The sequence below is a fragment of the Otolemur garnettii genome, unplaced genomic scaffold, assembly GCF_000181295.1.
Source record: "Otolemur garnettii isolate 467f Iridium unplaced genomic scaffold, OtoGar3 scaffold00016, whole genome shotgun sequence".
Lineage (NCBI taxonomy): Eukaryota > Metazoa > Chordata > Mammalia > Primates > Galagidae > Otolemur > Otolemur garnettii.
Genome location: NW_003852411.1, coordinates 9096875 through 9110832, shown reverse-complemented (window position 1 = coordinate 9110832; position 13958 = coordinate 9096875). Strand labels below are relative to the sequence as shown.

The 13958-nt window shown below is 43.3% G+C and overlaps 1 protein-coding gene and 1 pseudogene across 1 annotated transcript in view; both read right to left on the bottom strand.

Moving 5' to 3' along the window:
• FAM129A (family with sequence similarity 129 member A) overlaps positions 1-13958 on the bottom strand; it is a 157021-nt gene that overhangs the window by 28401 nt on the left and 114662 nt on the right. Inside the window, exons 6-7 of the mRNA XM_023510807.1 lie at positions 11839-12150; positions 5664-5826 (exon numbers count right to left, since the gene is read on the bottom strand). Of these exons, the coding sequence (XP_023366575.1) occupies positions 5664-5826; positions 11839-12150 (475 nt within the window). The remainder of the gene's footprint in view (positions 1-5663; positions 5827-11838; positions 12151-13958) is intronic.
• Positions 12200-12314, bottom strand: LOC111723889 (annotated as a pseudogene).

Below are 13958 nucleotides of genomic sequence, written 5' to 3'. Positions count from 1 at the left end.
CATCACAGCTCACAGCAACCTCCAACTCCTGGGCTCAAGCGAGTCTCCTGCCTCAGCCTCCCAAGTAGCTGGGACCACAGGTGCCCATCACAATGCCCAGCTATTTTTTGGTTGCAGCCGTCATTGTTGTTTGGTGGGCCCAAGCTGGATTTGAACCCGCCACCTTAGGTGTATGTGGCTGGTGCCTTAGCCACTTGAGCCACAGATGCCGAGCCGCTACCCCTGGACTTGAACTGCAGAAGCTTTGCTATTTATGTTCACTTGAAAAAACTATGTTTTTTTGGTGGGGGGTCCTTTGGGTTCCACAGCTCAGCTTCCAATAGTTCACTGCAGACTAGGATTTACAAAAGGGCAAGCCTCATTTTAGGAATGAAAACAGGCAAAAAAGTCGAGAATCACTTGAGACATCTGTTCAATGAGTTTGAAATAATATTTGTCCAAAATAATTGACCTCCTCCTTCTCGCTTCTCATAAAAATTCAAATTATGCTTTGGGGATTAAGGAAGATTTTATTCTGAGGTCATGGGTCAGCCTCATGCTAGTGGCAATACACATGAGCTCACTAGATTTCATCTTTCCCCAGAGCTCTGCTACAGCAGGGTGTGATGCTTCAGCTGAACTGGACCCTCCCAGGGTGGAGGTAGACGAGCCGTCCACAGTCCCGCTGTGCCTGTGGGCCCCTGGGAGAGAAGTCCGCTCAGGTCAGCGCACCAAGAGGGGCACCTGATGTTTGCAGTGTCCATCTGCCTGGTGTGGCAAAGGTTGTAATGAGGATGGCATTTCCGCTAGCCCTGATCATGCAGTGGTGGGGTTGTTTTTGTCTTTCTCTGTGGGTAGTCGAGAGAGGAGTCACCAGTTTCTGAGGCAAGTAAGAGGAACTTGACAATTACAAAACTCCATGGAAGCGAGCAGGTCTAACAGCTAGATTCAGTAGGTAATTAATAATTCACAACCCCCACGTTGATCAATGGGATAAGCTCCTGTCTGAAACACATCAGCTCCAAGTGTGGCGGGCGGACAGTGAGCCGCAAAGGAAGGAGACTATTGCCAGAACTTAAAATCAATGGGTGGAAAAGTATCTGACTCAAGAATCATCATAATAGTCCTAATTCACCCTTTTGCAGGGTTTGGTTTGAATTTGAGCATAAGTGTGAAAACGAGTTTGAAAAGATGAGAATGTTACATACAGAGGCCAAAGAAAAAGAACATTCTATTTGGGTGGGCTTAGAGTTTTCTTTCAGCCTTTCCCACACAGGGTTCCAAGAAATTTGGTTCTATTTTACAACTTAGGGAACTGAAAAGGAACTATGTCTAGGGGGGAAGCAGGGGTGGGTGGGAATGGGTTGCAAGGATGGGGCTGGGGGGAGGCTGAGGCTTAGACACAGGGCAGGGAGAGCCTGTGGATGCTAAAACCCAATGGTGTCTCATCCCAACACTGTCACCCGTGGCTTATAACCTTCAGCCCCACCCCACCCTGCCCTGACCTCGTGAGGTCTCTCACAGGCCCAGACCCCACTCTGGGATCCTCGGCCTTGGTCAGCTCTCTTAAGCTGGGGATGAGCAGGGTCCTAAACTCTTCTAGGTAAAGTAGCTAATCTAACAGATAAATCATAATATTGAAGGAGTTTCCTAACCTCCTCCCCTCAGAACAGGATCCACTGAGTTTTACCATAAGGGACCTAAAAATATCACTTTTGTTTAAGAAAAAAAAAAAAAGAGAGGAGGTGTTATATACATGTAACTGCTGGGATGTGGAGGTTTTTAAATTCTAACACACACAGAAGAAACCAAATTTATCATGAGGTTGATCAAAACTAACAGATCCAGCCTCTCCCCTGAAGGCTGCTGTACACAGCTTCCTTTCAGATGCTGATGCTGAGAGGGTGGTGTGAGCTGTAGAGAGCCTGCCCTCCTCCTGAGGCACGCTGGCCCCACTGTCCTGCAAGGCTGCTGGCACTGTGCCCTCATGTTACTGAGTGGCTGTGCAGGGAAGAATCCATTCAAGGAAGATCATGCTCAACATCGTTTAAGGAAAGACAACTCTGGAATGTACAGACAGGGCCTAAAATGTGTGAGTGGTTTGCATGTCTTGAAAGCACTCTACTATGTGGGAATTATGAGCTGTTCTCTCATCTATTGGGCTAATTTAAAGATGAATAACAAATGCAGTAGAACCTCTGTAAGTTGACCACCCGAGAGACCTCATCAACATATGGGGGTGGTCAACCTAAGGAACTAAGCCTGCTATACTGATAGGTACATGTAGTGTATGTTGGGTCTATGACAATTAGGTCAACTCAAGGAGGTGGTCAGTGTTGGAAAGTGGTCAACTATGGAGGTTCATAGGCCAAGTAACCGTAGGTACTTTCCATTTTGCAAAGCACCTTCCCTCACGAGTTCATTTGATATGTTTATATTGACAAGTAGAAAATATGTTGATGTTGTTACTGGTATATAAATATCTTCTTCACCTTACCAGTCTGTCAGGCTAGTTATTCTGAGATATTTGCTTTGCCTGGACACTTGCCTAAAATAAACATCGTCATGAGGGCCAGCCATACTTGCTATGTGAGTCATTACTAAGAAGATAGTACTATAGGTTGTGCCTGTGGCTCAAAGGAGTAGGGCGCTGGCCCCATATGCCGGAGGTGGTGGGTTCAAACCCAGCCCCAGCCAAAAACAGCAAAAAAAAAAAAAGAAGAAGAATATAGTACTATAATGAGGGTAAAACTCTTCTGAACCCAGGCCCCTAGGATAGAGAGGGATAGGACAGTGTCAGGATTAAGTTTGTTGCGGACAGGAAGAAAAAATGCAAACAAAGCCAGTGCTTTAAACCAAAGATGTTGTTTTCTCAAACTCAGTTATGCCATGTCATTTTCTTTAACTAGCTGGTAGGCTTTCCGGGCCCGGTCTCTTTTTTCTGAGTCTCCGAGTAGACACTACTTTACTGTTAAGTTCCATGTATTAAAAGTTACAATGAACCTTCATCCTCACTGGGTCCCATACAGGGAAGTTTTGGAAGCCATTTCCTTATACCAGCCTCTTCCAACTAGCTCAAAATGCATTTCTGTCATAGACCAGCTTTGTGTGCTTTCTGAACATTCTTTGTCTCACCTGGAGGGTGCTAGACAAATAATACAGCACTTACATTTTTCAGTCTGAGATTTCACCAAGGATTCTCAGATTCCTGGGGGAGCAAAACTCCTCCTTGGGATACTTGAAAATGCCAGTGTTTGTCCATCTTTCTTCTCACTTTGTCACTCTCAATGGAGTGCTGTGGCATCATAGCTCACAGCGACCTCAAACCCTTGAGCTCAAGACATCCTCTTGCCTCAGCCTCCTGAGTAGCTGGAACTATAGGTGCCAATCTCTATACCTGGCTAATGTTTCTATTTTTAGTAGAGTCAGGGTCTCACCCTTGCTTAGACTGGTCTGGAACTCCTGAGTTCAAGCAATCCACTCATCTTGGTCTCCCAGAGTGCTAGGATTATAGGTGTGACCCACCACCAACTTAGTATATTTTCATGGTTGGTGTTGATTTTTCACTGGGCTGGGAGACAGAAGTCATCATTTCCTTTCCCATATGTCCACTGAGCATGTGACCCTGAAACAATCAGCATTCTCCAGAGGGCAGGGCCCAGCCCATTCTGTCTGGTCCATCTCTGGATCATTAGTGCCGAGCAAAGTGCCTGGCGTATGGTGGGCATTGGATAAATAGTTGTTAAATGAATAAAACTGGGCAGGTCACTAACGGTCATATGGCTCCCTTAGTTTTCTCTTTTACAAAATGGAAATAATCAAACTACCCTACCCACCTCCTAAGACTGGCAAAGCAAACAGATAGAAGTAGAATTTGAACATTATAAAGGCATTTTAATACTGATCTATACGGGAAATACGTTGGGTTATGTGGCAGGCCCATCAGTGTCAAATGCTTCAGCTTCCTCTGCTTATGCTTTTGTTTTTCTTTTTGGCATAAGTACAATGAACTGTTAAGTCCTCTCCGATCTATAAAATGAATGTGCTTTCCCAAAATAATAGAAACTAAGAATTGGTTACAGTTTTGGAAGAAGTCTCAGGCTGGGAAAAAATGGGTTTAGAATCTGCCAATAAAAGGACATGATTCTGATGGTAAACATATGGTTCATATGGTAAAACAATAAAGAACAGCTCCATCATCATGAGAAAATGTTTTTGGCTTTAAATGTTTAATGACCATGCAGAGACAAGGCACCATCTGGCATCTTCCGAATATTATTCTTTAACAAAGGAATTCCAAATTTTCCCAGCTCCCCAAAGAGGTACCCTGGAGATGGAACCAAAAAAAAAAAAAAAAAAATAGCATTCCTGGACACTGTGTTCCTCTAATTAAATAAGGTCCAAACCCACCCTGATCTTCTCTGCTGAATCAGTCATGTGGCGGGTGTCACTGTGGAGGCTGGGGTCACATCAAAAAACACAGTTTCCCATAGAGACTTGTAACATTGTCCCTGGGAACAATTAGGCTATGACTGGCATTTAATCAGGATAATGGGAAATTGTACTGCAGAGGACAGAAAACTAAAAGTTAAATGAAACACACAGAGAACAGTCTAATGCTTTTAAAATTTGTTTCTACCCCTGACTTCATTTACATATCATTCAGGAGATAAAGGCAGCTGTGTGCCAATGCTTGTCCAATTGCATCGCATTTTATTTTCATAATCTTGCAAGGTACATGTTATTTTTTTCTGGGGAGCAATCTGAGACTAAAAGAGCTTAAATAACTAGGCAAGATTTAAGTCCACGTCAGCTGACCCCAAAGCCCTGCCACAGGCCTTGCGCTATGCCTCCCAACTCACTCTTGCTTCTAGTCTGGAAGCAGAAGTCATTTGAAAGAATAGTTCTTTTTACATAAAAGCAGTAGAAGTGGCCCTGTTGTCGCAGTGGTTTTTGGCTGCCCTAGTCAATGCCCAGTTTGCTGGTCTGTGTAGTGGGTGCCTAACAGCTTAGTGACCAATCCCTCTAGGCCAGTGTTTTTCAACCTTTTCTTTTTTAATTTCACGGCACACTTGAACTTAAAGTTAAACTTCCACAGCCCACTTACATTATGTTGATCAAACAAAAAAAGAGTGAAATAAAGAATATACTTCCTGGCTCGGCGCCTGTGGCTCAAGTGGCTAAGGCGCCAGCCACATACACCTAAGGTGGCGGGTTCGAATCCCTAGCCCGGGCCCGCCAAACAACAATGATGGCTGCAACCAAAAAAAAATGGCCAGGCGCTGTGGCAGGCGCTTGTAGTCTCAGCTACTTGGGAGGCTGAGGCAGGAGACTCGCTTGAGCCCAGAAGTTGGAGGATGCTGTGAGCGTGATGCCATGGCACTCTACCCAGGGGGATAGCTTGAGGCTCCGTCTCAAAAAAAAAAAAAAAAAAGAATATACTTCCTGTGCTTGGAATTTCTTTCACAGATAATTTAATCAATGATCTTTTTAAAACGTTTGAGGCACACCTAAGATCCTCTCACAGCATGCTGGTTGAATATCATTACTCTAGACGATGAGAGGAACGGGCCTTTGGAACCACCTCTTCCATTTTTGCAACATTTTATTTGATCGGTTAAAATGACCCTGACTTCCCACAACTCAGACAGAGAGAGTTTCCAAGATTCTGAGCCCTGTGTTACCTGGATTTCACCCCCAGTGAGCATGTCCCAGGAGCCATAGTGACCCTTCTCCTGTCGGAAGAACTGCACAGCTTCCAGAAAGGCTTGGGCTTCAAATGTCGTCTGCTTCTTGTAATCTAAAGGCAAAAGGAAGGGGCATTTAGCAAAGTAAAACATTCCGTTTCACATTTTCCCAAGGTTCTTCAACTGCAATGTTTCAGACACCTGGTATTACCTACCTGAGTATCACAAGGCATGGGGTGATGAGGCACAGAGAACGTTAAGCGAGGCCTGAATTCCATGTTCTTTTGCAGGTGTGCACCTTATTACCGGTTTGCCACCCTAGCTGATTAATCTGCCACTTACTGAGCATACTGGTCGGGACTAGAAGCAGGTCCACCTCCTTCCTTTCTTTAGGAATCCTTCCCTCCCTAGCCCCAACACCGGTGACTTTCTGGTCCCAAGTCCAGCGCCTCACAAAGGCAAACTGCCCCTTAACAGCACCTTGTGTGTTCAAAGTGTCACCACCCCGTTTCTCAGACAAAACCCTAATTTCTTTGCGACTTGTATCAGCTTTCTATCGAAAGGACATCAATGTAATATGCAAACGTATGTGAATGAAAGCCAACAGTCACAAACACTCATGGCAGGACACTGTTCATCTACTGGAGCTGTCTCTGTGCCACATTGGAAGAGGAGTTATCTTGGGCCCCACATTATACACAAACACTAAAGAAAGCTGATGAGCAGGAAGAAAAAAGGTCTGTCCATAATTTTCATTGTATCTGCCAAAACAGGTAAGCAAAAAAGTTCCCCTCTGACCGGCATGTGGCAGGCTGCAGGCTGCAGGCTGCACGCCCCTACTTGCCTTTACCTAGTTCATTGAAACCTCACGACACCTTCGGAGGGGGGTATTATCATCATCCCCATTTTGCAGATGAGGAGAGGAAGCCCAGAAAGATGAACGAATTGTCACAGAGCTAGTGAATGGCAGAGCCAGGATGTGAATTTAGGAATTCGGACTTCAGAGCCTGCTGCTAACCACTACACGTTACACCACCTCAGACTAGTTTTACGGGCTTATGCTTCCAAACACACTGGATTTTAAAAGGTGTCACATCTGAGAGGTAATATCTTGGCAAGGAATGAAAATCTACTGGTGGGATTTCAGGGGTTGGGGCTAAATGGCCTTCTCAGAATCCCACGTATCACACGATGCATGCTCTGTCTTCATTTCTAACACACAAATTAGCTCTTGGAAGACACAGTGGTAACAGAATTATATAAATCTTAGAGGGGAAATGAACTGTAGAAATAATCTAATCAAGCAATAGAGAAATCGAGGGGAAATAAAGTGGGCAAAGTCAAGTGAGTGAAGGGCCAAGTGTCCTGCCCCTCCCTCCGTCGGGCACGCAGCTCTCTGAAGGACAGCACAGAAACTGCCTTTAGAGAGCAATGTTAGATCAGTCCTTGACAACAGCTGATTCTCAGGGGCCTGGTGCAGGGAGGCGCCACCATCACAGCTTTAGGCGGCAGGACTCTTTCAGTCAAGGACTAAATGAGAGTACTCGGCAGAATTAAAAGATCAATCTGCTCTGAAAGATGACAATTAACAGATTGTGGATGACTCGAGATTGGCTGACTAGTTCATTAGCCTTAAGAACTTGGAAAACAGAAAATACAATTCAAGGCATAGCTTCTATACTTTGAAAATACAATTCAAGGTATAGCGTCTTGAGTTTAAGCACAATTCTTCACAGTGAGGATCCGATGAAGCCCGGAATCTCCACTGTCAAAAAATGTAGAAGGAAAACTGACATTTCTTAATACCCGTGAAGAGAGCTGGTCAGAATCTAAATCAGAAAAAGGGCACACCCCAAGAATCAAGTTTTTAAATTGAAGTATTTTTCCCTTGTTATTTTTCTTGGCTTGGCAACTGATTTAATGTTTAATGTTAGAGGTTTGGAAAACAAAAATTAAGGTCTTGCTATAAAATTGACAACACCATCGGTAGTGTTCTCCCCACAAGGGGATTGTGATATGGGGCTCAGTGAACTGGGACAACTTTACCAACTGAGATGAAAACTATAATTACGACATTGGGATTCGAGACTGACTCATGTGCTCTTATTTTTAACAGCTGTTTTTATTTCCATCCTAAGAAGACAAAGAGACGGAAAAAAATATGGTACTTCATTTAGATGGAGTTGAGTATGGCCAGACCCTCAAGCCAGGGACTCAAGTTTTAAATTCTTCATGTCCTTACAAGAAACATACATTTATTTATTTCTTCTCCCTACCAACCTCAGAAGAAAGTGTTTGAAATTCTCTCATTACCTTATGTATCTCTGTCAAAGCAAATGATGACATTCCCACAGACAAATGCATTTTCAAAGATTTTTGACAAAAAATAAAAAAACAACTGAAGAAATGAGACTTGGAGACGATGTAAGCATCAAAGAGAAATCAAAGAAGAAATAAGGGAGGGTAGAAGAGAATCATAGTAGAAGTGAGACGCCTTAATATAAGCAGAGAAAAAAAGTATTAGTGATCAAACCACAAAAGAAATTATAGTCATTGAACAACAAAGCCTCAGAAAGTAAGAGCATAGATCTGAATTTGGGATTTTTTACCATTAAAAAAACGCTTTAAGTTGATTTTAACTACTCCCTTTCCATAGGGGAAAAGGATCTAATCTAAAATTTGATCAGTTTATAAACTGATCAAATAAATTAGCTTTATACACTGTTTTTAGAACAGATTTGCCACATGTAAGCTGTTCTATGAATATTTGTTCTTAACTGAAGCTTAATAGCAACTGCCAGATCGTTAAGCAAATAAAGAACAAAGGTTTGCTTTGTGAAAGAGAGAGCTAGACTGCGATGGTAACACGATCTTCATTTCTTCCACGTCGTTTGCAAAGGTGTTGCTGAACTGAGCCAGAGTGGACAGGTGTCTGAGGCGATTCAGATTATCGTGTACTGGATCAACTTCCTGCCACAGATCTCATGGGAACAAATCCCAGGTTCACAATCACCAGCTCTCCTGCCAGCGGGCAGATTGAGTTTAGTTCAGTGGCCCCCAGAATAACAATACTTTTCAGTTTTTAAGCCTTCTCCTTACTAGCAGATTAAAAAAAAAAAAAAAGGCAGGTATCAGCGCCAACTCTGTTTCCAGTGTGTTTTAATCCTGAGGATGGTTGAGAAGACTGGTGTGCTGGGAAGCAACTTAGACATCAGTAGATTCAGTTCCCACATTCCATGGTTGAGGAAACCAGAGCAAGAAATGGTTAATTTCTTAGCTGAAGGTCACAGCTGGTCAGTATCAGAGCCAAGAGTTGAAAGTTTGGGTCTGGCGCGTCATAAGCAGCCTTGGCATTCGTGCTTACTTAAATCATAGACTATGAGACTTGTAAGTGATCTTAAAGGTCACCTATCCAAAGTTCTAGTTCAAGGTTGGGACCCTTTAGAATCCCAGGGAAACATTTGTTCAGCCCTGGCTTGAATATTTCCAGTGACAGGAAGCTCACAATTTAATGAAATAGTTCTTTCCGTCACTGAACTGCTCTAAATTTTCCTTCCAGCGAGCCAAAATCTGTTTCCACGAACTCTCTCTCTCATTAATCTCATTTCTCCCTTTCAGAGCAAACTAGACAAGTTTACTCCTTTTCCATATGGTAACTCTAAAAAAACAGCAATCAGCAGAATATCCTTCTTTTCCTTCAGCCATTCTTTAAACAAACTTATCTTTTGGATCTTCTAAATTTGGCTCTCCCCTCTCCTTCCTTCCATCAGCGATCCATTCTGATTTATCAATATCTTTCATAAACTTGGCCCCTACAACTGAATACCATATGCTGGGTATTGTCTGACTAGTGTAAATTACATAAAGCAGAAAGACGCTTTCCTTCTTCTGATCTCTAACCTGTTTTTTAATAGAACCACACCACACTGTCAGTGCCTATCTTGCTTGTCATCAAATAAAGTCCCTGTAAACTTTGTCATATAAACTCTGGCTAATCGAAGCCTCTCCTAATCTGCTCTTCAGCTTTTGACTTTAACAGTCTGCCTGTTAAATTACAGCTTACTGTCATCAGCCCAGCGTCCCAAAGCCTGCCAAAGTCATTTTAAAATTGTAATTCTGTCCCCCACTCCCTTTCACCTCAGTATCATTTGAAAATTTGGTAAGTTTGCCTTCTGTGTTTCAGGCCGAACCCTTGATTAAAACGTTCAGGGGTGAGGAAGGAGCCCCGGGGAACTCGAAGCATTTTAGGAGACATGTGAGAGACACATCTTGGCCATTTGTTCAACAATCACATTCTCCGGAGCAAGAAATGTCTAGGAAAACACTGTTCTCTTTAGTCTCTCCCGATTTCCTCATCCGTGCAGCTGCATGGAAAACTCATATTCAGGAGACATAATTAAGGATTTTGCAAGGGAAGGAAAAATTCTCTAGGCCCCTTGGGGACAGTTTTTCAGGGGGCAAGCCAGAAAGAAATCGCTTTTGTTTTTTTCCACTTACACAGATTTATAACAAATCTGAGTCAGCTGAGACACTGAAGCTCCAAGTCCCATGGAGTCATTCGAAGATTCTGACGCTGGCTGCTGGGTCCCCACGACTCCCTGACTCAGGCCGGGTTTGGAGGACGCTTTATTTTTTTATTTCATCGGTAAACTTCGCCAAGCCCTGTTAACTGATCTGCCTGGGGATTAAGTTATGTAACAGCATTACTCGCTACGCTGCTGTGGGGCTCATCGTGCTGTCTCTAGCTTCAGTCCGAGGGAACCTTTTCCAGCACAGCTGCAGGGAGCCTGTTTGCTTGTTTCTTTCTTTCTTTTTTTTTTTTTTTTTGCAGTTTTTGACCAGGGCTGGGTTTGAACCCGCTACCTCTGGCATATGGGGCCGGCACCCTACTCCTTTGAGCCACAGGCACTGCCCTGTTTGCTTGTTTCTTTTCGAACGAGGAGAAGGGGCACAGAGGAAGGTAGCTGACATTTCCTGAGTCCCCACCATGGAGTATGTGACCTTGTGAGATGTCTAACACACTGTGTCTTATAATCTTGGCAACATCAAGCAGGAGGAGTTAATATGCCCGCTTTACAGAGGACAAGAAAAGTGAATTTCAGGGAGGTTAGATAGCTTCTTGAAGCTAGTGTGTGGTCAAGCAAGGCCCACACCTCCGAAGTCCAGTTTTAATGCTCTAATGTTTTAAAGCTTTTTATTTTGAGACAGTTTTAGATTCACAAACTATTGTTAAAAAATATAGAGATCCCATATACCCTTCTGTAACACTATAGTACAGAATCACAACCATGAACCTGACATTGATGTGGTCCAACCTTCACACTCAGATTTCACCAGTTTTACAGGCACTTCTGCATGTGATTTAATTTTAAAGTTATTTTAAATGAGACTTTCCTCCTCATTAGAATCACGTAATTCCTATGATCCTAATCTTGATCATAGATTAGGGATCATCTCGTCCAAACTCCTCATTTTGTAAGTGAACAGACTGAGGGCCAGACAGAATGTGACAGGACATTACTAAAAATAAAAGAAAGTCCCCTCACTGGAATTAATAGTGAATGGTACCTATCCAAAAGAAGAGGTAGGGCGGGGCCTGTGGCTCAAAGGAGTAGTGCGCCAGCCCCATATGCCGGAGGTGGTGGGTTCAAACCCAGCCCCAGCCAAAAAAAAACTGCAAAGTTTAATTTTTATTTAAAAATATATTTATACATGACCAACCTAACCAAATACTTATTACTATATTACAAATGATAACTCTTATGGGAACTAGCCCCAGGTACTTAGAAGAAACTGGCAAATTATCAGAGGTCCCTGGACTATGGTTTGTAAACTGTTATACTAAAATATTAATCTACTGATCAAATCATGTTATGTTAGTGAACACAGACCTCAGACCTACCAGGAAAAGAGGAGAAATACACTTCCCCCCAAATGAAAATGTACATGTACTGCATGGAGATCCAGAGACCCACGGAGGAGCTGCCGTGGTGTTGCTCGGGTTGAAAATACAGATAACTAACTCACAGGCTAGAACACACTACTCAAACAAATAGAAGAAATGTGTTTCTAATGAAGACATTGTTTTAAGATACATTTTTTTTTTTTTGGACAAGAAGTAGGATTTATTATTGGTAGGCGCAATTGATAGGCAACAATGTTAAGTCCTCACGAGTGCAGGGCCCGCCACTTGTCCAGGGGGCCACGATTGGGGATGTATTTGACCCCACAACCATCTGGGATGAGCTGCTTCTCAGCCACCATGTCTTCAAATTCATCTGAGTTAAACTTGGTACAACCCCATTTCTTGGAGATGTGAATCTTCCGACGGCCAGGAAACTTGAACTTGGCCCTGCGAAAGGCCTCAATCACATGCTCCTTGTTCTGTAGTTTGGTGCAGATGGGCATGATGACTTGGCCAACGTGAACCCTGGCCACAGTGCCCTGGGGCTTTCCAAAGGCACCACGCATACCTGTCTGGAGCCTAGATTGGGGACAGCACAAGGTCTAACACATGAACATGTACTGGAAAGGAATGTCTCCAAGGTCCCTCAGAGCAACCTATACAAGCAACAGGCTGCATACACTACCCAGGAGGCTGCTATCTGCAGCCACTGCACACCAGTTGAGACAAATTTTTAACCACACAGAAAAATACTTTGTGCCTCTCCAACTAAAAGCAGTGAAGCTCATGAATTCTTGACTTGTTAGTGAATATTAAAAAAAGATTGTCAACAGAGGAAAGGAAGTGGTGATTTGTAGAATGGGTGGAGACAGACTAACCTCGTTTCCTTCTGATAGATATGATAGATCGGCAGATTAGAAGGCTGCTGGAGACACCCCACGTCTAGATTTTAGCAAGGCAATTATTAAATCACATCTTGCATGATTTTCATTGACACACCGGAGAACTTTACACTGGCTGATAATGCAAATAAACTATCAGATAGTTAACCAATCTAATTGATTAGTGCTGGTTAAAGGACTGAGGTTATTGATATCACAAAGGAAATCGCTAGGGTCCTGCCCTCGAAAAATTTTCAATTACTTGGAAAAGAATGCGTGTGCATATGTGTATGTCTATATCCTGTATATATAAAATAGTCATTAAATTTTATTTATGTACTATATGCCGAGCTCTATAGGCCCTGAGGATACAAAGCTGAAAAAAAATATGGCTTTTAACTCCAAGTTCCTAACAGTCTAGTGGATATAGGAATCAGGATCCAAAATGAAATATAATGTGGATAAATGAATCTAGCACATAAGATCAAAAATACAGCCACAGAAGTTCACCACGTGTGTCTGATACGTAGTAGGTATGCAAAAAAGGACTGGTAAACAGACTGAATTAATAAAGGGACCCCCCCAAATCAAAACCCTGGGGTTTCACTTAACCATGAGCTCAGTGCGAGTGAGTCAGCGCGTGACACAGTTGTCCACAAAGCAGGTACGTTGGGGGCTCAGAAGTGTGGAGTATAACAGGACAAGGATGGTCATTTGTGGACTCCGAGCTACGCTCCTCGGAGCTTACCATGCCATCCCTGCAGCTCGTGGTGAGCACCAGAATATTTACAGACATTTTTAAAATAAAGGAAAAAAGGGAAGTGCTTCCAAAGAAGGTCAAGTGAATGCTGCATCCCACAGCCTTGGAAAGAAAAAAAAACCTAGAAAGCAGAGATTTTTATCTATTGTGAAGGTCTGGGACATAAAAAGGACTTGATTTGTTTCATGTGGATTCAGACACGACAGCCAGGATTGTGCAAACTAGAGTGTGGAAGACTTTTACTATAAGGAAAACATTTCTAACATTGAGGCCCATCTTAGAATGGAGCAGGCTCCTGCAGGATGTCAAAAGTTCTGCTTGAGAGGAAGTGCTCCATCAGGACTCACTGCCTTGTGGAAGATGTTGCTCAAATCCCTCTATCACGTACCCGCAGGGCACCACATGCCTGCCTACCACAGCACTTATGACAATTATAATTTTACATTCTTAGCATAATCATGGGAGATACATCTTCCCCCTAGACTGTAAGCTCCAAGTGGACAGGAGGCTGCTATTTGTATTTGCCATGGCGGCCCCAGCCCCTAGTACACGGCACTTATTAAATATTACAGGAAGGAGAGAAAGGAGGGAGGGAGAGAGGGAAAAGAAAGGGATTAAAACTCTAGAGTAGGCTCGGTGTCTGTGGCTCAAGCGGCTAAGGTGCCAGCCACATACACCTGAGGTGGCGGGTTCAAATCCCCAGCCCGGGCCCGCCAAACAACAATGATGGCTGCAACCAAAAAAAA